The sequence below is a fragment of the Melopsittacus undulatus genome, chromosome 5 (assembly GCF_012275295.1).
Source record: "Melopsittacus undulatus isolate bMelUnd1 chromosome 5, bMelUnd1.mat.Z, whole genome shotgun sequence".
Lineage (NCBI taxonomy): Eukaryota > Metazoa > Chordata > Aves > Psittaciformes > Psittaculidae > Melopsittacus > Melopsittacus undulatus.
The window spans coordinates 16142959-16170032 of record NC_047531.1 but is presented as its reverse complement, the minus strand read 5'-3'; the positions used below and the strand labels follow the sequence as shown (position 1 = coordinate 16170032).

The following is a 27074-nucleotide window of genomic DNA, read 5'->3' as shown; positions in this document are numbered from 1 at the left end:
TGTTCTTTTTCATCTTAACTTTCTCTACTCTTCAGTTTCTTCTCTGGGCTTGACATCTATTTAAAAAAAAGTCTAAAAATAGGGCTGTGAAATATAATGACTTTGAGCAATAATGGCATGACTCAGACTACTTTTTCTTAGAATCCACTGTCAACTCAGACTAAGGGTGGCCTCTGTTCAGTTTTAATTGCTAATGTTAGGCTATTTTTCTTGCAGAACTTTGGTAAAGACAGCTCAAATTTTTGTTGTATAAATTATGGTACAATATAAACTTTAATTAAAGAGATCCAGATACTTAGCTACTATATATCAGGATTTAATGAAATGAGTTATAGCAAGTCATGATCACAGGCACTGTGACCAGCATTCAAAGATAAGGATCCTTGTTTACCTTACTCATGTGAGAGAGCTCCAAAACCACATAATTGGCTGCATCTGTAGCTTATTAGCATTAATATATTTAATGATGATAAAGCCTTATTATTGCAGCATAGGAAATTTTCAAGTTCTGATTTCATAAATGTTGCAGGATCTTTAGGGTAACATAATTCCTGCTGCTTGTATTTGGGTGCTTGAGACCCCATTCAAAGAGGGTTGCCTTGAAGTGGGTGGTGATAGCTGTGAGGCTGACCCCATCCAGAGATGCTGTTTTAGTCCATTTACTTAGGGAGCCGCAGGCAACTGGGAATGGTTTTGCCACATGTGTGCCAAATGCTCCTGTGATGTTTTCTGCTCTCTCTCAGAGTGGATGGTGGTGGGCTGGTGCTCAGAGCACTCATGAGCTGTTCAGCAGCTGGAAAGTAAGTTACTCTTTCTTAAAAGAATCCCTGAGAAAAAACAGAACCTAAATACTGGCTCTTCCAGTATTTTTATCCAGCATCTTTACTCCTCTTCCTTGAGGAGTGAGTAATTTTGGAAACACCTGTGGCTTCCACAGGTAAAGGGAATGCATGTGTTACCTTAATGCTTCAGATGTTTGATTAGGTCTGCAGCTTCTGTGCTTTCTAATGAAGTCCTTGAAAAAAGATGTCCAACAGATTATAAACAGCAACAGGAATTTCCATTTATCTTCATAGTTACTAATAAGATAGCAAGTTAAAATACACCTACTTTTTAATAAAAAAATTAATAATATTTATCTTTGATGCTTCTGGCTCCTGTTAATTCTGCAAAATGCTGAAAGGGTTAAAGATGGACTTTAACTCAGTAACAGGAAGGAGGATCAGCCCCTCCTTCAAATCATATTTAAATGACAAAAGGTTAAAAAGAATCTAACAGAGTCAGATCCAAACTGTAGGTTTCCTGTTACGTTTAATACTGTAACCTCATACATAATAATAAAATTTAATTCTTGTAAATTCAATTTTTGGAATTATCATAATTATCTATACCAGAAAATGATCAAAACTATTGTTGTTAAAAGCTGACTATTTTTATGCACAAATGTTTTTCTCTGTTTTTTTATGGGACTTTAATTTTTAAAATCTTCTTTCATATTAGTCGTATTAGCTTCATATTTTTTTCTACATTGCTATTTCTGAATTTATACAATTTCTATTGGATTTTATTTTAAATTTTAACTGAGGAGAAATTATATTACGTAGGTATATTAGGGAGCTGAGCCAAAAGTGTGTGATAATGAGGACAATCAAGTTTTCATATTTGGAAAATATCCACAACTTTATTAGATGAAATTAAATAAGATAGCTTCAAAGACATACATATTCAGCAGCTACTGAAAGGCTGGGAATACCATTGCTTTTTTGCTCCTTTTCATCAAACAGGTGCAAGGAAATTTGTCAAGGAAATTAAAATATTGTATAACCATTGTTGTTATTTAAGTTTTTTGAGCATAACTTTATATACCTGTAGGATTCATCACTACAGATGTGCACACTTTGTACAAGTGAGGATTATTCATAATTGGATGTTATGGGGCACTGAAGTAAATGTCTTCAGAGAGCTCCTGTTCAGAACTTTCTATTTCACCATCATTAACTGTCCTGGGTTCAGCAGTAGCAGTCATTTTTCTCCTTCTGAGTAGTCTGTGAAGTGCTGTGGTTTTGACTTTCAGCCTGGGAACAGCGCTGATAACACCGACGTATTTAGCTACTGCTCAGTAATGTTTACTCTGACCAAGGACTTTGTGAGTCTCATGCTCTGCCAGGGAGGAGGGGAAGCTGGGAGGAAGCAGAGACAGGACACCTGACCCAGACTAACCAAAGAAGTATTCCATACCACAGCACGTCATGCCCAGGATGTAACAGAGTTACCTGGAAGGGCTGCGTGGCTGACTGAGTTTAAACCACGACACTAACTTTCAGCTTGAAATTGCTAGTCGCCGACTTTCAGCTCAGTGAATCCCATCGTTATTTGGATTGTCTGTATGGTTGTTCTCACGATCATGTAATTTCTCTTCCCTTTCCTGAATACCTGAAAATTGACATAGTTTTAGACAAGTATATAAGTTGGACTACTTTTTCTCATTGTTATGTTAGCTTAAGCTGCCTAAACTAAGATTGATTTGTCCAAAAACTTAGGAACTCAAGGTTAAATGATCAAACCAAATTCTGATTAGAGATGTTTCTATATATATTTAATTAATAAGACAGGATTAAAACAGATATTCACAATGTGGAAAATGGGATATTCACAATGGTGAGAGTGAGCAGGCAACCAAGCTCATAATTTAAAACACACAAAGAAGGCAGAATTTTGTCTCAGTTTGAGGAGAAAGCTGATGTAGGAAAATCAGTGTCCTGGTTTGAGCAGTAGCAGTAATTTTTCTCCTTCTTGGTAGCTGGTGCAGTGCTGTGTTTTGACTTCCTGGCTGAGAACTGTTGCTGATAGCAAGTATGTTTTGAGTTACTGCTCAAATGTTTGGTTTGTCCAAGGCCTTTTCTGAGCTCATGGTCCAGGGAAGGAGAGAGGCCGGGAATAAGGAGAGACAGGACACCTGACCCAGGCTAGGCAAAGAGGTATTCCATACCATAGCATGTCATACCCAGGAGGTAACCGGGGGAGACCCAGAAGGGGTGGGAAGCTCTGGGGCGGGATGGAGGAGGTATCGGTCGGCGCTCGATTGGGCAGGGTGGGGTGAGTTATGGGTCAGTGGCTGGTGAGGTGGGGGTTGGACTAGATGATCTTTCGAGGTCCCTTCCAACCCTTGGGATTCTGTGATTCTCTGATTCTCTTCACTTGTTATTGGCTTTATCATTATTATTTGTAGTAGTAGTAGCAGTAGTGATTTGTGTTATGCCTTAGTTATTAAACCGTTCTTATCTCAACCCGTGGCAGCTACATTTCTTTGGATTCTCCTTCCTAACTCTTCGGCAGTTGGGGGAGCAAGGGGGGGAGTGAGTGAACGAGCTGCGTGCGGGTTTGGTTTTAAACCACGACAATCAGTAATCATCATGCTGATCTTCATCACTTTTTCATTTCAGGATATAAAAAATACATGTTGAAGCTAATAAGTAGAGTAATATAACAACACAGCAACTCAAGTGCATGGATAGTTTTGAGATAGGAGACAGACTGAATTAGGAGTCACTGTGCCTTTGTGTATTTACCATGCCTCCTTGATACTTTTAGAAACCCTATCGCTGTTGATATACTTGTGGGAATGTAAAACTTTACATAACATTCGGGATCTAAACTAGCCCATAAATGAACAACATTATTATTTTTTTGTTGTTCTTTATCTTACTGACTACTGCTGTTTCAGAATTCCTACAATGAGAGATTCAGGTCTACAAATGTGCTGTATTTTTAAAAAATTGGCTGCATATATTAACTTGTCCTTCAGCCATTTAGTCCTATTGTGCAAATGCTGCATAAGGTTGTAGAGGTAAACCCTGGTAATTGAATAACTGGTGTTCCAGGTGGTAAGCGTTTGCTGTATCTGCCTGCGTTCTTCCCACAGCTGTTTCACTTTCATGAGCAAAACAATTCACACACGCAATTACTTTTATCTTTTGAAAAGTTGAACAGTTGGTGCCAGCCTACATAATGCTGGCTATTATAATGCCTTCTTTTTTATTATCAAAAGATTCTAAATATTCATAAAAAGTTGACATTATTTCATTAGCTGTTGCAGGTGTAGGAGTAAGCCTACAGAACGGAGCATCATGCTCTCTGCTGGGTATCTACATGAATGTTTCTAAAACATGGCTTCCCACAAGCACAGGGGACCATACAGCAAGGCAATTAACAGGCACTGAATGTGTATTACCAGTCTCTCATTACTCCTTTTCTTGTTAGTTCAGAGCTGTATGTATTATTACTTCTTTCATAAATCTGTGAGATCTCCTAATCAAGCATTCCAATAGATAGACAGAAACGGGTGTTTGTCAAATTTCTCAGTCCTTGTGACTCAGTTTTAACAAAGAGGTGTTTATATATGTTGGATTTTTACCAGTGTTACAGAAACTAGACTTTCAGAGTTATTCCAAAATCAGAGCTGCACTTCAGCTCAAAAATTTCCAGTCATGTTCAAAAAGCACGAAATCTGCCACATTGGGATGATGGTGGTTATAACTATTGGCTAATTGTGACTCCTGAGCAACTTGCAAAGTGGGCAGAGCCTGAAAGTTTGTTCTAAGCTTGTGAAATGTAGAGTGTGCAGGGTTTCTGGTATACCACAGGCTCTTACAAATGGCATGGCTATTGAGTGTCCATGCAGTGCAGGTGCATGGATCAAGCAGGTTGCAGGTTCTGGGCTGCCAAGATGAAGGGATGTAGACATAAGCGGTGATTATGGGCTGGAACCCCATTTCATTCCTTGCTTCTGCTCTACTACTACTTCTTTGTGCTGCCATAATGCAATAAAAAATAACAATAAGGTTTAATAGACAGCTTTGGCCTGGTAGCATTTTTTACTGTAAATGGATGGAGAGCTTACGATGAGAGAGTTAAGATGTGCAAAAATCATCATATATTTGGCTCATGGAAGAGCTATTAGAAAGAAAAATCCATAAATGTCACTGCAGTGAGCATTAATCAGTCTGGGGACCTGAGGCATATAGGCAGATGTCTTGGTTTTCACATGAGCTTCAGAGTTATGCTTTCAAGAATAATAACTACTTTCTGAATTTTGGCCTCCTGACCTGAAAGTCTTCTGCTCTCTGGCCATATTGGCACTCTTGTCAGCCTCAAATACACCCTACATTCTGTCACATCCTATAATGAAAAGGAGAGTGCCTGTATTCAAAAGCAAATAAAAATGACACAATAAAGATGAATCATCACATTTTCCCCTAAATTCTGTGCTTTGCAATAAAACTGTTGAGGCTTGTGATCCTGTCCATTATTATCCAAGTTCCAATGCTAATTTTTATCCATTGCTTTTCACTTTCACATGAATTAGTAGCTGACTTTAAAAGTACAGACTTCAGATCACCATAATATGTTGTAAGAGTTGCATATAGAAAGCTTAGCACTCCTATATCACAGCAACACATAGTGCATCACTTAGGGGTGAAGCAGACATGCAGAGGGAACATAGTGATGGTGAACATTTGTTCTATCTTCCTTGTCCTTGACCAGGGTTTAGCGGTTCCAGAAAATGTAACTGCTGCCAGCAGGAAAGATTTGCATGATCTAGGCCCGGAACAATTTTTACATGTACTGTTTGCAGACACTGAATGACCAGATCTCTTATTATGGACATTAATTGTTCCTATCCCTCTCTGTACATTGTCTTAATGCTATAAGGGGCAGGTTTACTTCTGAGTTCTATGTGACACTGTGGTTGAGACTAGGTTTTTTAAATATATATACACATACATTTTAAAATATACACAGGCCTAAATTTTAATCCCAGCTGTAGCTGAACTGGCTTTATATGAACTCCCAATTATTTTAGTTGTAAAACTGGTGAATAGTTCTTATCCTGCAGCATATGAAGCCTTTTGCATATTAATACTAGTGAGCACTAGTGAAATATTGGGAGCAGTTGGTGGACTTGCTGGGATCACAAGTCTCATTTTCTGGGTCTGGGGTTAGCTGGGACTGGGAGAGGAGCCATGTCTTCTGGTAGATTCATAGTCTATAGTTTTTCCTATGGCAGGCTGCAAAAGCCATAAATTTGAACAGAACAGGCAGCTGTGCTCCACACAGGGGTTGGGGTCAGGGTTGAGGTAAGGCTGTGTATAATTCATTCAGCAGTGGACTTTTTCACATGGTAATTGTTCAGCTACTTGTATAAACAAAGCTTTTTAATTGTATGTATTAGGGTTAAATAGGAAATTACAAATAACATTTTCCTAATAAGTGAAGTCAACTTAGAGGTCCTTGAAACACTTTTTCAGAAAGATATTTTGTGGACGTTGTTCATCACTTCATAACAGACTTTTTTCTGAGCTACTTGAACTATCTACACTGCTTATTCATTAGGCCAGTACTCTGCTCTCCAACTTTCATATAGGTACAAAAGTGGAGAGGAATAAAAAGCCAAAAATATGTATATAGTTTTTGGTGTTGAAGACACTGACTTTAAAAAATATAAAAATGTAACTTGTCCATCAGCTGTAAGTGGGCTTGGCTGCTTTGACTCCAGTGCAGCTGCATTGATTGACACAACCTAAAGACCCGGGTCTGAATTTTGATTTCATTTTTAATATTTCTCTCACAGTTTTGAAAGCAAGCCTGCTGTTTCAGTCTTTCTTTTAAAACAAAGAATGCATGTAAAAGCGTGTCCTCTATGGTCATCAGACATACTGTTAAATTTGATAGTCCCATCATTTGTAAGCTACATATATTGTTGCTTTAATGCATTCCCTCACTACTTTGATAAAAGCCTTAAGATGTTGCCACTAGTCTTTGATGTTTCCTTCTGATGTTACAGTACCTCTTCTTTTTCTTCTCTTCCAAAAAATCTGTTTTGCATAAACATGAGCAGGCAAGACATTTCTAGTTAAAGGTAGAAACATCAAGTTCTATCAATAAAAGGACAAAATGAGAAGGTATAGCCAGACTTTATATTCTTCTTAAGCTCTTATAGATAGAAAAATAGCCTGTGTGTTCTCATTGTAAATGTATTAGAGCAAACATACTTCACTAGTTTAAAAAAACAAAAACAACCTAGGCTGCTGTGAATATTCTTATGATGCAACAATTCATTTTCTAATAAGCTGTTATAGGAACTCTGGGACAATAAACCTTAGACTGGTAAGAAAATACTTGTATGTTTATTCTACCAGTCTACTAAAAGGGATTAATTGGTTATCATACAAGAGAAAAAACTAAGTTTTTATATTAATCTTCAATCTGTGTTGCTTACCTTGAAAGGTAAAATTGTGTAGTCTATTTTTTACTGAGAATAAGTAAGGGATGATAAAGATGATGATTACTAGTAGTAGTAGTAGAAGAAGTGTAGTACAGGAGAAGAGTTGTTTCAACAAAAGGTCTCAATGAAAAGGTAGTGTCATTGTCCTAATGAGACTGAAATAATCCTTGCCTCAGATTTTCCAGAATGAAAAAGATAGAATATTGATAAATAAATATTATTCACATTTATCAAGAAAAATAGATTAAATACTTTGCTCAAGGCCATAGAGGAAAAATGTAGCAAGGGCAGGGATTGAACACACACAAGTTCTGAGTGCCAATCCACTGTAATTTAAATTACTGGCAAACGGTGTGGAAAGAGTGATTTTCCTATGAATGTCATGACTGTTTTGCTGCATTCAGGAAGAACCCAGTGTAGTGGAGCCACAACATGGTCTGGTGATTAAAGAATGTTAAGCCAAGAAATGCCAGCTTGTCATCTTCTTTCTTCCAAGACATACATATCCTTAGGATAGTGGAAATTTTATTATCAATTCTCAGTAATGTAAATAAGTATAAAATATTACTTCTTTGTCACACAACCAAACTATGGTTCACTTCTTAAGGGCTTTTTTCATTGCAGGATGCCCTTGACAAATACTGCTTAAAGCTTCAGTCCCAAAAGCAATTGCCCGTGTAAATATTTACCTGAAATCAGAAAGCCCTTCATAAGATAAAATGAGAAAACTGTAGGTAGTTGCAGGATCAGGGCCTAGAAAGGCATCAGCAAAGATAAAGACATTCTTGTACCAATAAGCACAGATTAAACAAAACCCAACAGTCCTCCCACTTTCACCCTGCCCCCCCCTTCATTAGATGGAAGTAAATAGACACACAGTAAGCTCCTACTTAACAAAAGGAAAATTTGGGATTTGGAAATTAGTAGGTTAAATAAAAATAGTTTAACTGTGGAATCAAAACCTATGCAACCGTAAAAAGTTCTAGAGGAACAGAAAATTGCAAGGAATAAACTGATTCTTAAGAAGTGTCTTATATCAGACCTCCCAGATGGTGAGTTTTAAAGCTAGGTTTAGGAAACTAATATTCACATTCATCTCTTATTCTAAAATATCTTCTAAATCCTAGAAGTATTGCACATTCTATACACTGAAATTGAGATCTGTATACTGGGATTGAGAAAATAAATGCTTACTATGGAGATTTCTGTAGCTTTTACTGAATCCTCTGAATACTGAAACCAAAAAAATCCCAGGTCCTTCACTTCTCAGTGTTTGAAGTATGGTTAGCAATCAAAATCAGCTGTTGCCCATGGCTGCTCTTCCATGACACACCTTTCACCTTCTATCCATGGCAGATTTTGCACAGTGGATACACCCTTTGCACATTTTGACAAAAAATCTATTTCAAATAGTTTTCTGTATACATCCTTGAAATGTTGAAACTCTACTGCTGGTGTTGCCTTCTTGTCTATGAGGGAGGATAGACTGGGTTTTGCTTCAGTGAAACAGTCAAAAGTTTTAAGTTATTTGCCTGCCTATTCACTGTGTGGTTCAGAATTTACTGTCTCAAACAAAACACTAGCAACAAAACAACTAGATCCACTTTGGATCCATTAAATGATCAAAACCCTTGCTGGGAGTATCCCTGTTTCTTGTTTTGCTGGTAGTCTTTTGCATGATTCCCAGCCCACATGAGCAAAGGATATCCTGGCTGATGTACTCCTCTTTAGCTTCAGGTGTAACAACCAGGACACTTTGTTCTGTGTAAATACAGAAAGTGAGATAACTAGGATTTTCTGCATCCAAGCTTGTTTTTGTGTTGAACATGTTCTATTCCTATTTTGTTTAATAAATATTTCTTCTATACAACCACCCAGGACATTTACATTTTTATGTTTATCATGGCAGCACTACTTTGTGCTGCTTACTCCCAGGCCCAGTTTAGATTTGCTGCATAAGTAAACTATCCTCTAGAAAACTGTAATATTCTCTAAATTTTTTGCTTATCATTATGTTCCATCATTGTCTGGTTGTTATTGTTTTGTCTACTCAGCTAATCTAATTACCTTATCTTGGGTTTCGTTTTTAAAGGTTGTTTAGTTTTCCTTATAATGACAGACTTACCTTTCTTTTCCTTCACAGCTTTATTCTACCTATTGGTGAAGTTCTTTGGCTTTGCTTTCACATATTGTAGCTAGGAAAGAGGGATACTCAAAATACCTTCTAAGTAGAAACTGAACTTAATGTTCTTTGCAATGCTTAGTCTTCTGACAGCTTTTTATCGAGCGCTATTTTTTCTACTTGCATTATCAGCCTAATTTAGCCATTTGATCTAATTTTTCTAATTTTTCTTGATCATAGTGTTTTCTTCTTTCATGATCATATTAAAGCTAGTTCCCATTTTCTACCTATTCATCTTAAGTAGGTTTTTCCTGCTCTCCTAACTACTCTGAACATTACCTCAAAACTTTGTAGCAAACAGGAGGATAATGTCATCTGCAGACCTCAGGTGACTTGGATATTCTCCATTGATACTGATATGCTTAGTTTCTTATTCAAGCTTTAAAGAAACCTTTGTGAAGGTGTAAAGGGAGTTGATAATATAATTGAAAAGGACATTTTTACTTACCTTGTCAAATGTAAATTTCAACTCAACTGCATTATAAATGTTTTTGAAGAGAGTAAATCTATAATAATGTAAAGTGTACCTTTGGAAGTGAAAATGAAATTTCAGTAGCTGACATGTAAATCTTGCTTCAGGAACTGAAACTGCAGGTTCAATTTAGTTAGGCTGGAGACTCATGGATTAATGTATAACCTAAATTCTTCTGTTGGAGATCCACCTGTGGAGAGGGACAGCAGGAATTCTGCACTTCCAGTAGTGAGATTTTGTAATCTTTAATGAAGAATATTATTGCCCATTTTAGAGACCATCCTGACTGTAACAGTGAGCTGTGCACTCATGCAGCTGTAGTCAAAGAAGGAAGGACAAGGCAAATGAACAGCTCAGAGACCAGCACAGCTACATTCTGATGCCACTTTTACCTATACTGCTCTTTCTGTCAGTTTTCTGTAAGAAAGCCTTCCTCACTTTGGCAAGCATTTATGCATCCATTAATTCAGTGGGATGGTACTGAAAGCCACCAACATAAGGATAAAGTCTGGACTTGACTGAGCAAAAAAAAAAGGATGATATGAAAGTATAACTGTTTTATATATATGCTCTGCATACAGCTAAGTAAAAGGTGATGAGCACAAGAAATTCTCAGTAAATTCTGTTGTTAAACAACTTTGAAACAGCTCTGAATAAACTGGGACTGTGAACTGGGTTGAGAATAACCCTAGTGTTTGATGTTGAAGGTAGCTCACTGTAGATTATAATAATAAAAGACTGTAACAGGAAGAATTCTGCCTCTGTGCTTTGTGGTCATTTGAATGGCAAGAGTGATGACAGAAAAAAATTTTGTAGGAAATTGCTAATATGGCCATACTGTTATGTTATTGATTTCTTTCAGCATCTATTCTTCAGTTAATATTGCATTTAAGACACAAATAGGAAGTTTCCTTCCTTAAAAGTGCTGTATAATTTCTTCTTCTTTAACTGAAATTCCAGCCAGAGTTAAGGAAATACCCTTATAAGCCACTTCTCCTTTCTCTCCCTCAAGCCAATCGGGTGTACACAAACATCTACATATATAATTCATGACCAGATTTGTATTAGTCTTTTCTTGTTTGCCCTGTTGTGTTCAGGTACGTGGGCTCTGGGGTGATGCTGTTATGTAGAGGTGATCAAACTTATAGCTATCCAACCACTGCTGGTAGGTAACTATACTGCAAATGAATAATACTGAATTTAACTGTGTGATCAAAACCAGGCTAATCAGTTTTTGTTTTATTTTGCATGTGTGACAGAATTACAGTTTTATCTCTCATCTTCTTAAGACAGATCAAAAAGACTACCATTTGCCTTCTTTCTGTAACATGGCCTACTGATTATGCTCATAAATACTAATTACCTCACTAGATGATGAAACAAATTTGTTAATGCTAATAAACTCACTTACAAAATCTTAGTGTTAATATTCACAGCCCACCACTTTGTTGAGGTACAAACACTGTGACATGTTTTCCTGCTGAAAGTTATGTGGCAACATACTGAAGATTTTAAAACACTGTTATCGTTACTGAATATTCTTACTTTCAACTAAAATATTAATTTTGAAGGCAGGCAAATTTCACATAGACAATTTTTCTAGGCAATTCTAACCTTGCTTATTTTTAACTTGTACATTCCTTTCCACATTAGGACCAGTGTTTTCGAAAGACTTGCTCTGTACAATACAGCTTATAATTAATGCTCTTAATAATGACTTACTAGTAGTAATCTTTAATTCCATATTCACCCAGAACTTGCATTTAAAATAAATGGAAGTTTCTCTTCATTATTGCCACTAGAATCAGTCATCGTTTATTAATTAATATGTTTTTATTTAGTATATATTTGCTGAAAACTGTTGAGCAGTTTGGGCTTGCCCTAGTATCACTCTTCCAGCTCCTTTTCTGCAGTGTTTACTGAGTGCACAATGTTTGTTGTACCTGAATTGAAATGGAAATACTGGAAAGCACAACTCTATCACTGAAGGACATGCACATGCTTCTGCTAGTCTGCCTTTTGGTTCTATTTATGGTGGTTTTGCAGCAGTTCCTGTGCTAAAGGTTTTTAAAGGCTGATTTCAGAATTTAAGTAATTATAAAAGGAACTGAATTTTGACCTGTTGTACATTAGAAATGATATTAATTTTATTTTTTTTAACTTATTTTGTTACTGCTGAATGTGACATATTGTGAAATAAGATTAGTTTGGATACACATCAAAAGGCAAGACTGCTTGCCCATTTCAGTACTGAAAGTGCCAAACATGCTATTTCTGTGAGATTTCCAGTTAACTGTAGAATATGGCAAAACATAAGTGTTTGGAGCATTGCACTCTATAAGTGTTCTCTGAAAGAATTCTCAGCTTCCCTTCTCCTCTTTAGCAGATATTTGTCAATGTTAGGCTGAAAAAATATCTTTTCAGACTCAAACATGCAAAACTATAATTCAGAAAAGACTCCTCAAAATAAATGACACAATTTTAAGTAAAAAATTATACTCATTATAATTTTTGGTAATATAAGGTGTTTTGTTTTGTTGTTGTTTTTTTTTTTCACTAACAGCTATGCTCTCTGTTTAACTCTTATTTGTAAGAATAGTGAGAAATATGAATCTTATGAAATTATTGAAATATTTCAAAGGCCACATAATTACTGCACTGGAAATCCTCTCTTCCTACTCTCAAAGCAAAAGTGGAAATGTATTGCCAAAAGAATATATTGATTTGTTGTGTGTGTTTTACTGAAGGTAACATTTGCTAACCCCATGAATAGCACACCAACAGCATCCCAAAGCAAGAACATGGTCAGACTTACTGCTGCTTACAGCCATTGAAACGTATTTGAGCACAAAATGGATATGGTGACTTTAAAAAACTGCTCTTAACAACTGATGTGAAGTATTTTTTGTTACTTTTTCTCATATAGCTATCCTTGATGTGCCATTCTTGTTTCTGATGGAAACGTCACCTACTGCTGTCAGCTAACCCAATCTGCTCCCCGTGTATAAAAGCATACTTTGTGGCCAGATCCTAAGCTGGCTCAAAATGATGTTGCTGCCTTGATTTCACAAAAATCGCGTTGTGAAGCTGAACCTGAGATGCCTACTTTGAAATCGTCCCCCCTTGCCCTCTTTATGATTCTGAGACTGAGGAAAGCAATAGAAAGCACATTTCTTAGGCTGAATCTGGTTTTGTATGTGTCTTTACAGAAGCTATAACCCTTCACAGACTTAAAATAACTTGTCCAACAGATTAGCCTCCCTGATGTGACTACCTCACCAAACCACCTTATGCCACCGTCTTTATTTCCTCTGTTCTTGCAGTGTATGGGCTGGGGGGTGCATACCTCGATACAGTTTGTTTTCAAAATGAGGGAGGATAGAAACTCACAAAAAGAGGTTAGGAATAAGCAGTGCTGTCATCTGGTGGTGAAATTGTTACCACTTTAAACAAACTGATTGTGCTTCTCAACCAATGGGTTTCACTCTTTTGAGGAAGTTGATGTAGTCCCCTTGGCATAGTGTCACAAATCTTTCATATAGAAATAAGCAAAACCATTGGTTTTATCCAAAATTGCTAAACCTTTTGAATTCTATTTTTGAAGAAAAATAGCACACCAGAGATAGGCTCATATATATATTCAGGTCTTTTTCTTCTTTAGCTTGTGATGCCAAAACATGAAAAAGTTATTGGAAAGCATGTTATAAATATTATTTGTGTGCAAATGCTACTTGTCCAATAGAATGAAGTGAGGACAAAAAGACATACCCTTCCCTCAGAAATATCAGTATACTCAAACACCAAAGTACTATTTTCCCCTTTTATAATTTTATCATCAGTACTTTTTTCCACATGATATTTCATGTCCATATCCTTACATACAAGGAAAATGTACTTTTTAGATCTAGCTTCCAGGGTTGTTTTGCTGTCTGTAACTGAACAGAAGGATTACTGTCATCATTGCATCTCAAATTATACAGTGCCTGCTCACCTGGGAAACCAGAAAAAATGTGTAGGAAGCAATGAGAAACTTTTTACTTATTCTTCCTCTTCATACTTTTTAAGGATGACCTCTCCGAGTTCTCTTAACCCTCAAAGTGAGATTCAAGTGAGAAAATTGTATTGTCACACAAAACAATTAGAAAACAGAGCAAACCAGAATTTTTTTGAAACTGTTCAGGGCTTTACTAAAGTAGCCAGCACATGAGTGTTCTTTCTTCTTTTGGTTCATTCATTCTGGCTTTCACCCACTTGAGTTTACTTATCCATGCATAAAGGTAGTACACTACCTATTGTTTCTCTCCAATGTTAGATCTATATTCCAAACTTTACCTATGGATAAGAAAATAGACTATTCATATTGCAGTCATCTTTTGTCTCTTCTAAGCACTTTCATCTGACTTAAATAGTTAAAAATGCTGAGATTAAAATAAAAACTTTCATGGTTCCAAGCATTTTCATTGTTCCCAATACCTGTATCATGTCTGCAAAGCATTCCAATCTCTATATCAGCCTGTATTATATGAATTTTATATTTTGGAGTAGATTTCTTTCTGGTGCATGATATTTGTTAGAAAGTCTTGAGTCTTTGAATAAAATACATAATTCTAGTTATGGATTTTCCATGCTGCTATAACTGTAACTTGTACGAGTTTGGGCTAGTTTTTTGAGTCAACAAGTACAGAAGAACTATTAATGCTGCAGGTTTCTTTTCTTTTACACAGACTGAACAGACTGTACTGATGGAAGTTCATTAGTAGATTTTTAACTAAACCCCAGATTATTGTGCTTGCCATACTCAAAACTGATTTTCCTTGAATACGTTTGTGATACCCTCTTCTGCATTTAATAGCATATTAACTGACCTAATTTGAATAACTTCTGGAGATAGGGATAAGTAGCTAAGTAAATCAACCAGGACCTAGCTCTTTAAGCATAGCTAGTCATGCAGAAAAGTTTCTTTCCATTCTTCAGATGCAAAAGTCACATTCACAGTCCTGTAATAGCACTAACAATAAAGAGGAACTAGAACATTAAAGATTTATTGTGTTCAGAGATGTCATGAATCATTGAGAGAGTGGACAGGGTCACTGTGTGGAGTCAAAGTGAGGATATTAGCTAGGATTTCATAATTTGATTGTGGTCCATTCTTATGCTTGTGTGGCCTATTAACTGTAGTGGTTGGTTTTATTCAGTTTAGGTTTTCAGCTTAAACTTGAACTTAAATCAAAGGGATAGTTTTTGTGAAAATACTTCCCGTAGTTTGCTTTGCTTAACTTTATAGGCTGTTTTTATAATGCAATGTTTAAAACTTGAGTCTTTCCTACCAGTGAGGACCACAAAGTCATTGAGACTCATTGTTATTTTAAAACATGACAAGCTGGCCTTAAGACCTTAGGGATCCTTTCTTCAGAAGTCAAGCTGGTGATGGATAAGGAGCCATCAGAGCGGTGTGTATCTTAACTGCAGGAGTTCAATTAAGAAGCCAAGAGTGTCTCGGGTATAGCAGCACAAATAGAAGTGCCTGCTTTTGATAACGTCTCTATAGCTGCTCAGTGCAGGTAGTTGGCTTCCCCCAACTCATTTCTGATTGCACAAGGAGGTTAGCACAGAGGAATACCTGAAAGGACTGAGCTCCATCAGTGTTCAGTGACTGCCAGAGAATGCCACAATGGGAAAACGCTATCAAAATTCCTGTGTCTGCATGGGGAATTGACAGGAAATGGCTAGCTGTAAGATCTAGCCTCTGACAGCCACAGCCCTGAGAGCTCTGCTGCCTTTTTCTGCCTGAGAGAAACTCTGTTCTGCTGCCTGTTCTGTGCAGAAAAAGTTTTCTCACCCAGCACCAGTTTCTGCAAAGTCTGTTCTGCATTTTTTTGCTCCCACATTCCTCTTGCTTTTCATAATGTTTGGCAGTGTGATGGAGAATTTCCAATTGCTCCCATCCTACCCCACATTTAACAATTATCAGCTATTTTTAGACACTGAGATATCAAAATACAGAAGCAGCAGTCATTGTTGAAGACATGGCCTTTGTCAAAGGACTTTAAAATGTTTCTTCTTCAGTCTCTTCACCCTTGAAAGAACATTCACAAGTTCCTGATGAATATGATGTCAAAGGTTAAATAAGATGAAAAATAGTGCATTAGAGTCACATGAGAATTTTTTCTTAACTTGAAAGCTACTGTAAGGCATCTACTAAACACAGCTGTGAGTTGCCAGACTGCATGTCTTTTGCTTTGTATTCTTTCTTCATGCATATTAATGGAGAAGGACTCATCTAGTCAGATCAAAGTTCCAATAAGAAAAATATTCGCATTTAAAAATTAATTACTGTGTTTAGTTTAAGTAATTAATTGACATAATCACACTCTCTTTCATAACCTAAACATTAAAGTGAATAGCTACATTATTTTGTGATAGTTTTAAGATAGAACAGAAGTATGTAATTGCTAAATTAAATTGAAATTTTGTTTTATTATTAAACAATTTCACAAACATGCTTTTCTCAGAGTTTCATAAAAAGCAGGACAAACAAACAACTGATGTTCATTTGTAATAGAAGTTGAAAAGGATTAATTCATCAGTAAAAATGCTTTTTTTCCTAACCCTTAAAATCTATTTGAAAGTCCTCAGAAATAGAGCTAAAATAATCTGTGTTGCGACTGTGTTTCTTATCTTAAAATGGAAATAGAATTTTTTGGAACTTACAGAACATTTTAATAATTAAAATGTTCATAATTAGATGCTTATTTTCTGGTACACTGGCTGAAAAGAACATGAAGCCCCATAACTCAAAGTTTCAAAGATGTGTTTTGTTCAGGACTAATGATGAATTATGCGATCTCATCAGAGTGAGAAATTTTACTTCAGAAGCTACTGAAAACACTGGAACAAATTGGCATCCCATATAAATGGCAAACCGTAATGAAGTCTATTGAGTTTGTCCAGTATACTATGACCGTATTGAAGCACATTATTTTATAGCAGAGATTTAAATATTTATTAAATACGGAGTAAATTTTCGTCAAAGTTGCAATTATAATAATCAGTTCCAAGAATCCATAAAATTGAAACACAGAAAGTGTTATTAGACTGCTAATTCAAATTCTTCTGAAATCACAGACTTTGTATTCCATTTATTTTTTATTCTAGTACTCAGCTTTGAGTCCAAGAATGTGTGTGATAAAAGTGTATCTTGGATTTGGCTCTCTTACATCTCTTTGAGGAAGTCATCAACCCTTAGTTTGAAGAAAACTGCAGTTAGACCATTTCCTTTTCAGTATTTCACTGTTTATTCACATCATTTCCTGTGTGAGCTTGTCTAACATTATCCTGTGCCCAGTGGCTCTCACCATGCTTTCTGTGCTAGCTGAAAGACCCTGACACATTCAGCATCTCATAGAAATTTCGCAGTTTTCAATTTGACAACAAGAATATAGCTGAGTTTCTTTAAACTTCCACTGAAACACCCTTTTCTTGGTCTTCAATTACTTCCATAGTTCTTTCGTGCATCCTTTCAAATTTTTCAAGAGTGTTTTAAAAATATTTAGAGTAGAAATATTTTTAGGATTTCTCATGAGCCATAAATAAAAGCAGAGTAAAGCCAGGCTCCCATTCATTACTTTCTTTATGCTGTTTTCTCTTTCTTGCTATAGCATTCACCTGAACACTCCTGCTGAGTTGATAATTTGTTACAAATTCTTTACAGAATCATTGCTTCTAGTGCTTTCTCCAGTCTTCTCCAGTGCTGCATCCTGTATTTCTTTCTACAGCATATGCAGATGTGTATTTGGCTGAATAAGAGCACATCTTATTTCAGTGGGATCACTACTCTAAAAAATATTTATCCTTTTTAGTTGGTTTAATTTTTCATTAGTCCTAAATCACTGATGGAAATATTGAGTCGTACAAGACTGAAAAGCCCCTCTTTTTGATGCTGAGCCTTTGCTGACTACTTTCTTATGCATGTTCGTTAGCCAATTCTTAATCCAGTTAAAACACGCTTTGTTGATATTGTGTAGTGCTATATTTTTAATTAGAATATTGAATGATACTAAGTCAAAAGGCATGCAAAAGTTGGAGTCTATTATACCTACATCGTTACCTTTGGCAGCCTAACTTGAAATCTCATCAAAGAGCAGAAGTAGATTTGTTTGACAAGGCTTATTTTGCACAGAACTATGTTGACTAGCATTAATTATATTCCTACCTGTTAATAATTAATTAATTGAATATCTTGTTAGTTTTCTGATTATTTCTGCCAAGGCTGATGCTTGGCTAAGCAGCTTGGGAGTACAGGTATCACCTACTTGCCTTTAATGTAATACCAACAGAAGATGTAGCACTGCTACTTACTGGAATATCATTGACATTGTTCATGCCTCCCATAAGTATGCCTTCTTTCATACTTCTGGAATACTAGGTATTCTTTTACTGATGGAAAAAATACAGAAATCTCATCAGCAAATGTGGAAGTAAAAGAGTTCATGTACATAAGCTACTGAAGGTCTAGTTATGCCATTGTGCAACATATTAGAGATGAAAGTAAAATGAGTGTGAATGTGGGAAAAGATGTTACACAACTCTACCACAGTTTTGCAACATGATGATGTGTGCTCAAATTAGAAAAAGCAATTGAAGAAGTTTGAGTATGCACCTGTAAATCTGAAAAGCTGTTCTTGTTTGCACAACTGGCTTGTTAGTGAGTTAGGAAAAGGTACAGTCAGTTACATGTGCATTGGGATACTTTTGGATTACAAAATCCATCTCAAAGGACAGATTAGTTTTTATTCGAGTTTTGTTCTGGTGGAATTATAATGTTTGAGTTTGGGATGGATACTTTTGACTCCTTGCATACTTGATGCTTCTGGTTCTGAATAGGCTTTAATTTCACCATTATTAAGAAAGCCAGATAATAGACAAAAGCAGTGCTAGGAGGGAACGGATAATGTATTTTCCATTGAACTTTATACACTCATCCACCCTCAAATAATCTGAAATAATTAACATTTAAAGTACAGGAGCACAGCCACTGCAAGAGAATGGGAGGAGAACCAGCCCTTAATTGTGAAAACTTGTCACCTTTTACACCCTAAACAGACAACTGTAAAAAGAGCCTATACAACTTCAGGAGCACATGGCAGGAGGGGTCAGGTCAATGTCTATACTGAGACCTAGAGCAGATGAGCCAGTAGGACAACACTAAGTCCTGGGCTGAGTCAGCATCTGGATTGTTGTGTGGTCACTATTTCCCAGAAATCGGGCATGTCAACAAGCAAGGTCATCCATCTCACAACCCTCTCCTCCCCCCAGAAAAAAACACCAAAACCAAACCAACAAACAAAAAGAAAGCCATGGAGATATTTAGTAGAAAGAAGTCTGCTGAGAATAGGAGATATGCTTTGTCAAATCACATAGCTCAATCTGTCAGAGATGAGAACCCAGGTTCCACAGAGGCTTCTGCTTCTTGGATGCTCTGCCCTGAAAACTATGTCAGGGTCTTCCTTTACAGCTGTTGTGCTTTAAACAGATGATTAAATGTGTTTTAAGTCATTGGCCCTGAGAAAGGAAAAAATAGAAGGTAACTCTATACTCAGATTGTTGTGGCAGTAGGTGTGTCAGCATCAACATTGCAGGTTCTTGGTCCAAAGAAGCTGTAATTATTTTATATATAGGAGGTCTCAGATTGGAGAGTTACAGAGGCCTTCATTTTAAAATTTCACATTGTCTCTAATGAAATTTTCTTACAGATTATGAGAACTCCTCAAAAGATGAGGAATTAGAAAATTAGTCTCCAAACCTTGCTGGGGGATACCACACTGGGATTACTGCACAAAATAAGGATGCTTTTAATTTCTCCTCCTGGCTATTTCTAGATTTCTTTTCCTTCCCTGGATGTTCAGGGCCTTGTTCAGTCAAGTTTTGAAATGTAGATTCCACAATCTCTGGGCAACCTGTGCCAGTGTCTATCCACTCTTTTTATACCATTAAAAAGAAGCTGAAAATCAAGTCAACGTTTAATGTTTGTAACTATGGCAATAGTTATTTATAAGAGTTTATTTAATCTAAAATTTTCTGAAAACCTAAACTGAAACTTAGTTTAATACTACTGGGATAAGATAATAGACGTAATCCAACATTCAAGTGGAAGCTAAACCAGTTCTTCTTGGTATTTAACACTGCACTATCTGGTTTCATAGAATTACTAAGTTTTTAATTAATTAATTAATTTCTGCTACTATTTCACATGTTACATGAGCAGTGTTAACAGTAATTTCTAATTTTGGAGAGTTTGGCTTGCAATCATAGTATGCCTTTAGCATAACAAGACTTTCCCTGCCCCACATTTATTATAGCCCCACATTTATTATACACTATCAGAAGGATTATAAGAAGAGTATTCCAGCTCTGCTTTGTCTTTACAAAGTGGTTTGACTTTCAAAAGTGCTTTACTTATTATTAGCATTGACTTCTAAGACTTATTTAAATATATAAAAAAGATAAGGGATTGCAATTTAGGTACTTTTTGAAAATCAGGCCATAGATAACATCAGTGGTTCTGCTTTGTAATGACTGCAACTGGCACAGTAAAGGGGTGGAAAGGTTTGCAAAATCATAACAACAGATCCCATCAAGATTCTTCTCCTGTTTGTGGAGGTTCAGGATGGTACTGACAGGATATAAGCACTTAAAGAACGTCATTGAGAAATAGCACTCCTGATCAAATTGATTTTTGACTTAGACAGCAGTTAGCTGATTATCTTTCGCAGATCCTCCCTTTGCCTGGTGGGATGACCTTTCAGTGGTTTACCAGAAAATCAGGTTGCACAGAGGTTTCCATCTGCCACTAGGAATCTGAAGCGCAGAGAAAGCAGGAAGCAAACCACTGAGTTTTCAGCAACCTTCTGTGGCAGAACCCACTTCCTTACTAAAATTCATTAAAACAAAATTTTAAACCAAGGTTGTATAGACTTTGGGCACAGCAGATTTCTCATGTTTCCCATTTAATCTGAAGATGTGGTATTCTGGATTTCATGCTTCAGGTAGGCATGTAGAGTTTCTAAGACAACAGTTCAATTTGTGTGGATTCATTCAGTAACCGTGGAGGACAGCACAAGCACAGAGTGTCTGTGGTTCAGAAGCACAGAGTGCTTCTGAAACAGCAACAGAAACAAGGATGCATGGCAAATCCCTCCTCTGGCCATAAAATGGGACATATTTTCTTTCCCTCAGCACAGTGCATTTTGCCCAATATCGATAGTCTGGTTAAACTGGCATGCAATAGATTTTATATTTGAATTCTAATTAAACTGCTTGAGTTTCTAACTTGCAATACGAGCTTAAGTCTGAAGGAGTAAATAGATGCATAAGTATATGAATGATATGGGACAGTTTTACTATATCTTTACACATGATAAATCAAGGCTTAAATTAACAGCACATTAATCACTTTCTAAGACTAACACAAAGATCTCAGTTAAGACAAGCAATATCATGACTTAAGTAAAACCTAAATGCACATGTAGCTTTTAAAACCTTACATAGGATGCATATCTTTCTAACATAAGATTGAAAAATCTAAACAGTGTATTTAAGATTTTTATATCAATATTTTAATGGAATATTATTTAATAACTTTAAGGCTTACATCAAAATAATTAATATTATATTCATTACTGCATGACTTAATCTTTTTTGTATGGCTAGAAAATTAGTTTAAAGAAACATAATTAAAATAATCCTAGACATGCCACCATAACATGATTAAAAATAAAGTAGGTACTGCAATATTGTAAAAAAATATAGCTAATTTAAATACAGGCCCCTTTTATGGGCTATTTATCTCTGCTCATGTATGTTAGGGGAATTAAAAAGAAGTTTGTATAAATGACTGAATTTTTTTTTGAAGAAAAAAGGTCTGCAAAACGAGTCTTGCTATTATTTAACTAATATTAATAATGCTTACACAGAGGCCACTTGAGAAAAATTTATTATGAGAAATTTGTGACCAGTCATGCCATAGGAAGAGGAGAAAGCCACAGGGCTGAAATGACAGTAAGGTTTGTGTATGCAGTGCTCCTCTGGTAGTTAAATTGAAGGAATGTGACATTGATCTGAAACGAGAGCTGTTTGAAGTAGCAACTGGCAATCTCTGTGTTCAAAAGATAGCCGAAAGTCGTACTCAATTAGCCATTTTGGCATGACCACTCAGTTTATAAAGTCCTACCAACTCAAAAAGTGATCTGTCCTCAAAAGGCACTTCAAGAAGACTTTGCAGTTTGCTAATAGTGAACAGTCATCCAAGATTACAGCTTGGACTCTTTATTTTATTGTCTGAGGGTTTATTCCAAAAGTACAGCAATGCCTAATTTGTCTGACTGCACTTATTACAAGGTGAGCCAAATGTGGATTTAGGTATGAGTGAATGTCTGCTGCTGATGATATAACTTAAATTGGTTGGATTATGCTTTTCTTTATGCCTTTGTTGAAGTAAAAAAGAGTTACTACATGGTGATGTAAATTTTTGAGTACATATATGCCTGTAGATTGATTATAATGATCAGTAATTTTAACAGAGATCATTCTTTAACAAGAAGAGAAAAAATTGTACCATACTTCTGGTCTTTCCTCAGGATTGTTTATCTTTTCTAATTCTATTTTTCTTTGATAATTATTCAGAAGGTTTATTCAGCTGTGTTACGGGTGAACAACACACATATAAGAAATGTGTAAGGTGCAAACCTGAAAAATAAAGAAAGATTAAGTTAATAATAATTCAAGTGTTATTAAAGCTGAATCTATTGTTTTGATATTTAAGTGATCATATAGGCAAATACTGGCACCAGTAACTTGAAACTTCAGCAATTATTTCCATTCCTTCCCAGGTACAAACACACTTGGAAAATCAGTCTAGGTACCACATACAGCAAAGCCAGAGGCACCAGGTGAAGCAGTACCTGACCCTCGATACCAAGCTGTCCAGCCAGACGCTCTCCCTGTCACACTCCCACACAATCCAGCCTGTGGGAGTCACCTCCATTTTAAGAAACGGACACATGCCTCCCATCAGTGACATTGGCACACCAGAAAGCCCTGTTACCAAGCTGCTGGCCCTTGGAGGAGAACATGAAAATGCGGTAGGGCAGGGCTGGTGAAAGGAATGGGGAAATGGGTTTTGGGCTCTTCTACAAAAACATTGCCTGATCACCCTGCATTGGCAGTGGGCAAGAGATCGTGGAACCATGAAATGGTTTGGGTTGGGAGCAACCTTAAAGGTCTTCCACCCCTCCTATCAAGGGCAGGGACACATTTCACTAGACCAGGTTGCTCAAAGCCCCATTCAACCTGGTCTTGAACACTGCCAGGGGTGGGGCTGACTTTCTTTACTTTCATAAGGCCTTTGGTTGCAGTACGTGTTCCCTTAATCCTTTTGGATTACATGAATGATTTCCTTGAATCCCTGTTAATAGCTTTTTACATGATCAGGCTTCTGAATTTCTGCCAGTTAAAATGTACTATTGCATCTTTTTATCTATTGCTGCACATTTTTTGAATATGTACTTTGCAATGCAAAACTTTTCCTTTTTTTTTTTTCCAAATGAGAGTTATTCCTGTCTGAAAGTATTATCTTAGCTGCATAACAAAGTTAAATGCTAATTACCTTGAAGATGTAACTGAAAGAATCACTCATTCATTTTTCAGTTAGCTGATACATTTATATATGGGTTATCTTGGGTAACTTGACATAGATATGCTAACTTTAGTACCACCATTGATTTTAATAGAGATAGAGCTATTATACGATGTCAGATTCTCAGCCAGTGTGAGATGTAGATCATTATAGCCTTTAATACTTCAATAGATTTCAAAAGAGACTGCTTATTAGGTAAAAGGGGAATTCCTGTAGAAATGAGAAATGGTTATGCTGTATCACACCTTGGGCTTTAACAGAACAGAAAAATCTTGCAAATACACTGTGACCCATTTGAACACTTGGATGTTATGCAGCTAAGCATGAGGGAACTGGAAAAAATAAACCTGATACTTCCTGGAGAGCTCATCTGGGGCCCCTCCATTCCTTCTGCATTGACAACTGACATTTTATGTCAGGTTTATGGATTACTGAAGCCACTAGTCTGCACAGATTATTATAATAGATGGCCTTTGTGGAGGCCTCTGTGATCAGCTCTGTGCGGTGTGCTGGAACCATACTCAGGCTGATTTTGGGAATCATGCCAGGAATAACTGGTGCCTGCCCTTCTACCATTCTATCACCTGGAGGGCAAGATGGCTGCTCGTAAACCATCCTCCTGAACTGTGCCTGGTGATGACTGGGAGAGTTATAGTTTGTACTGGCCAAAATCCTCACAGGCATTTCACCAATGATTTGAATAATCCCATCCCAGAGCCTCAGGAAGTAACTGACACAGTGTAATTTCCTAGGGCAGGTGTGCTCTCTGGCTCAGTGTAGGCTATAGTTATATTAGTAAATAATGCAGAGCCAACACACAGGCTAGTGCAGTGAACTGTACACATTCACATTTGCTGGGAATTTCTTGACATCTTTTTGGTCCTGATAACACTCTGCTGGGTAAGCCTGGACACAATTGCTAGGACAACACATGTCTTGTTTTTAGAGAGGGAGAGGAGTGCATGTGTAAGCTGTGCTGGGCCATGTGGCATAAGAGCCTGTGTTCAAAAGTCTTTCATTGCATAGGACCCTCTTGAAAAGCCTCAGAGCACAAGCCAACTGCTCCTGCCCCTGGTAGAGTTAACAGTGACACATTCATCGAGGGCTGTTTCCCAAAGTTATTTTGTGAATGGAACCAGACTAAAATTATCACTGAAAACTCATGCTGTGCTTTGTCCAAATCTATATGTGTCTGCAAATTATTCAGTTTCATCCCACCTGTTCCATCTGCTTTAGTAGTTTTTGATTCAGCTTAGAACAAAAGTGGGACCAGAAGGCTCTCTGGAAAAGTATCCAGTGCATTGCCAAAGCAACACAAACCTCTGCCTGCTGAAAGAGGTGTGTAACGCCACCTCTTGAGTGACTCATGCTGTTGCAGAATCACAGGTTCCTTTCAGCCTTCCTGCATCAGCGCAACAAACCCTGTGGGTTTGGCACATTTGATGAAGGTGACTGATCACAGCTACAACTTAGAAATGCCCTCCTTGTCATCTGACCTTGGTTTTGTAATAAAGGATTAAAAGAAGGGAATGGGCTGGTGTTTGGAAGGAAAGAAGTGATTTGCTAAACCACAACAACTGTTTCCACAAGAAGTAGAAAATGTGAATATTGTGTAAAAGTACCTGAAATTTTTAAATTTTAAGGTAAAAGCTACTGAAATTTAGTTTTACTGATGTAATAAATAATCAAGATTAATTCTTTATTTTCAAAGTAAAATTTTTCCATTATTATTTGTAATGATTGGTCATAAAATTTTATTTTGTCAGATGGAAGAGGTGATCGAAGACATCATCAATATGGAATCAAGTTTTAATGATGAAGGGATAGGTTGTTCTGAAACGCCTCTACTAATGCAAAGAACTGTAAGTATTCAGTGGAATTTCGTCTTGCTATTTATGATAGAGAATTGCATCGAGTGATTTAAGCACATGCCACACTTCAGAAGCTAAAGCAATACTGTCAGTGGACTTTTTTCCTTCCTCTTCGGTTGCTTGTCTTCAAGAAATATTACAGGAAAGGGTTCAAGTGTGGAGGGACACAATTGTTTTAAGTGGTCTGATTAGCATTTGTGTTTCTAGCACAACACCAGGTGTGGTGCATAACCCATTGGAAGTACTAATTCCCACGCAGGACTATGGGTAAGAGAAGTCTCTGAACCCTAGAGACTTGTTTAAAGTTTTGCTTAAACATGTTTCTACCTTATCTAAAAAAATCAAAGCTTCCCCATATAATAGTTCTTACAGTATAGTAGTTTTTCCAGTGCCCTACGCTGAAGCAAGGGTGGGATCTATTTCTGGATTTCATAAAGGCAAATTACACTTAGGTGAACAATGTCAGGGGCAAAGAAGAGAAATGTAACTTTTCAGAATAAATGCTTTATAACAATAAATATAACAAATTGTTAATCCTCTATCATTACAAAAGGACATTACAGAATTATGAAGATTACTTACATTTCCATATATGTTGCACATTTGCAGAGGAAGAATGGACCTTTTCTGGACTCAACAAATAGAGATTATTGTTTGTGAAAATAACACTGTAATGAACTTTATTAAAGGGATGGTTTTGTCCTCTCAACCCTTTATCATCAGAACCATTTTTCCACAGATTTTGTACTGAGGACCTTAAAATGGCTACTGATAAAGGGAAACTTCACTCTAGTGAAGGCAGAAGGATTTTAAAGGCTTTGACAGTCTACAGAATTAATTTCAGAATAGAGTCAGATGCTTGCTCTTAATCACCCTCTGGAGGAACATCTTTTTCTGACTACAGAACATCACTGGCTACAAAAATACCTTAGGAGATAAGATCTCTGCGTCTCTACGTTGCCCACTACACAGTCCAGCATTAATGGTAATTAATAATTCCATGAATCCCTGGCATTTGCATGCCAGTTACAGAACTGATACAGTCAGACTGATTTATACTTATCTCAGTACAGAACATAGCAAAGAAATGGTCCCTGGGGAGTGAATTAATATTTTGGCTCAAATTAACATGAGGCAGGGGAGGATCCTTTCAGGTGCTCTACTGTGGGATGGTGATGAGAGGCATGAATTCTGGGTTTTGGATTGGACTCATACTCCCTCAACACCCTTTAAAACTGGATGATGTTAATCTATGCTAATTCCAGCCTCATTAGCCTTTATCTTCAGCCGTGAAGGACATGTCTCTCTGAAGCGTATTGAATACCCTACTCTTGACAAGCAAGGAAATATGCAATGACTTTTGGGCCTAGCTGGTATCTTATTTGCAATGATTTGATCCTCCTGCAATGCCCGTGGGCCAGATATTTATATTTTCGTTTGTGCTGAGGAAATCACCAGGCTGTTAGGTAAGCCAGGTTGCGTATTTCCAAATCTCTCTGTGTGACACTATGCAAACTAAAGTCAGCCTTCAAAAAGTCGTGCAAACTGCACCAGTGTGGAAGCAATCAAGA

The 27074-nt window shown here is 36.8% G+C and overlaps 1 protein-coding gene across 2 annotated transcripts in view; it reads left to right on the top strand.

The window, feature by feature from the left end:
• TFEC (transcription factor EC) overlaps window positions 1–27074 on the top strand; it is an 89358-nt gene that overhangs the window by 31712 nt on the left and 30572 nt on the right. Inside the window, exons 1-3 of one of the 2 annotated variants that reach the window (XM_034063046.1) lie at window positions 22303–22335; window positions 22827–23078; window positions 25399–25494. In XM_034063046.1, coding sequence (XP_033918937.1) covers window positions 22303–22335; window positions 22827–23078; window positions 25399–25494 — 381 coding nt within the window. Of the gene's footprint in view, window positions 1–22302; window positions 22336–22826; window positions 23079–25398; window positions 25495–27074 lie in introns of those variants that run through there. The other variant, XM_013128291.3, reaches the window with a different exon arrangement.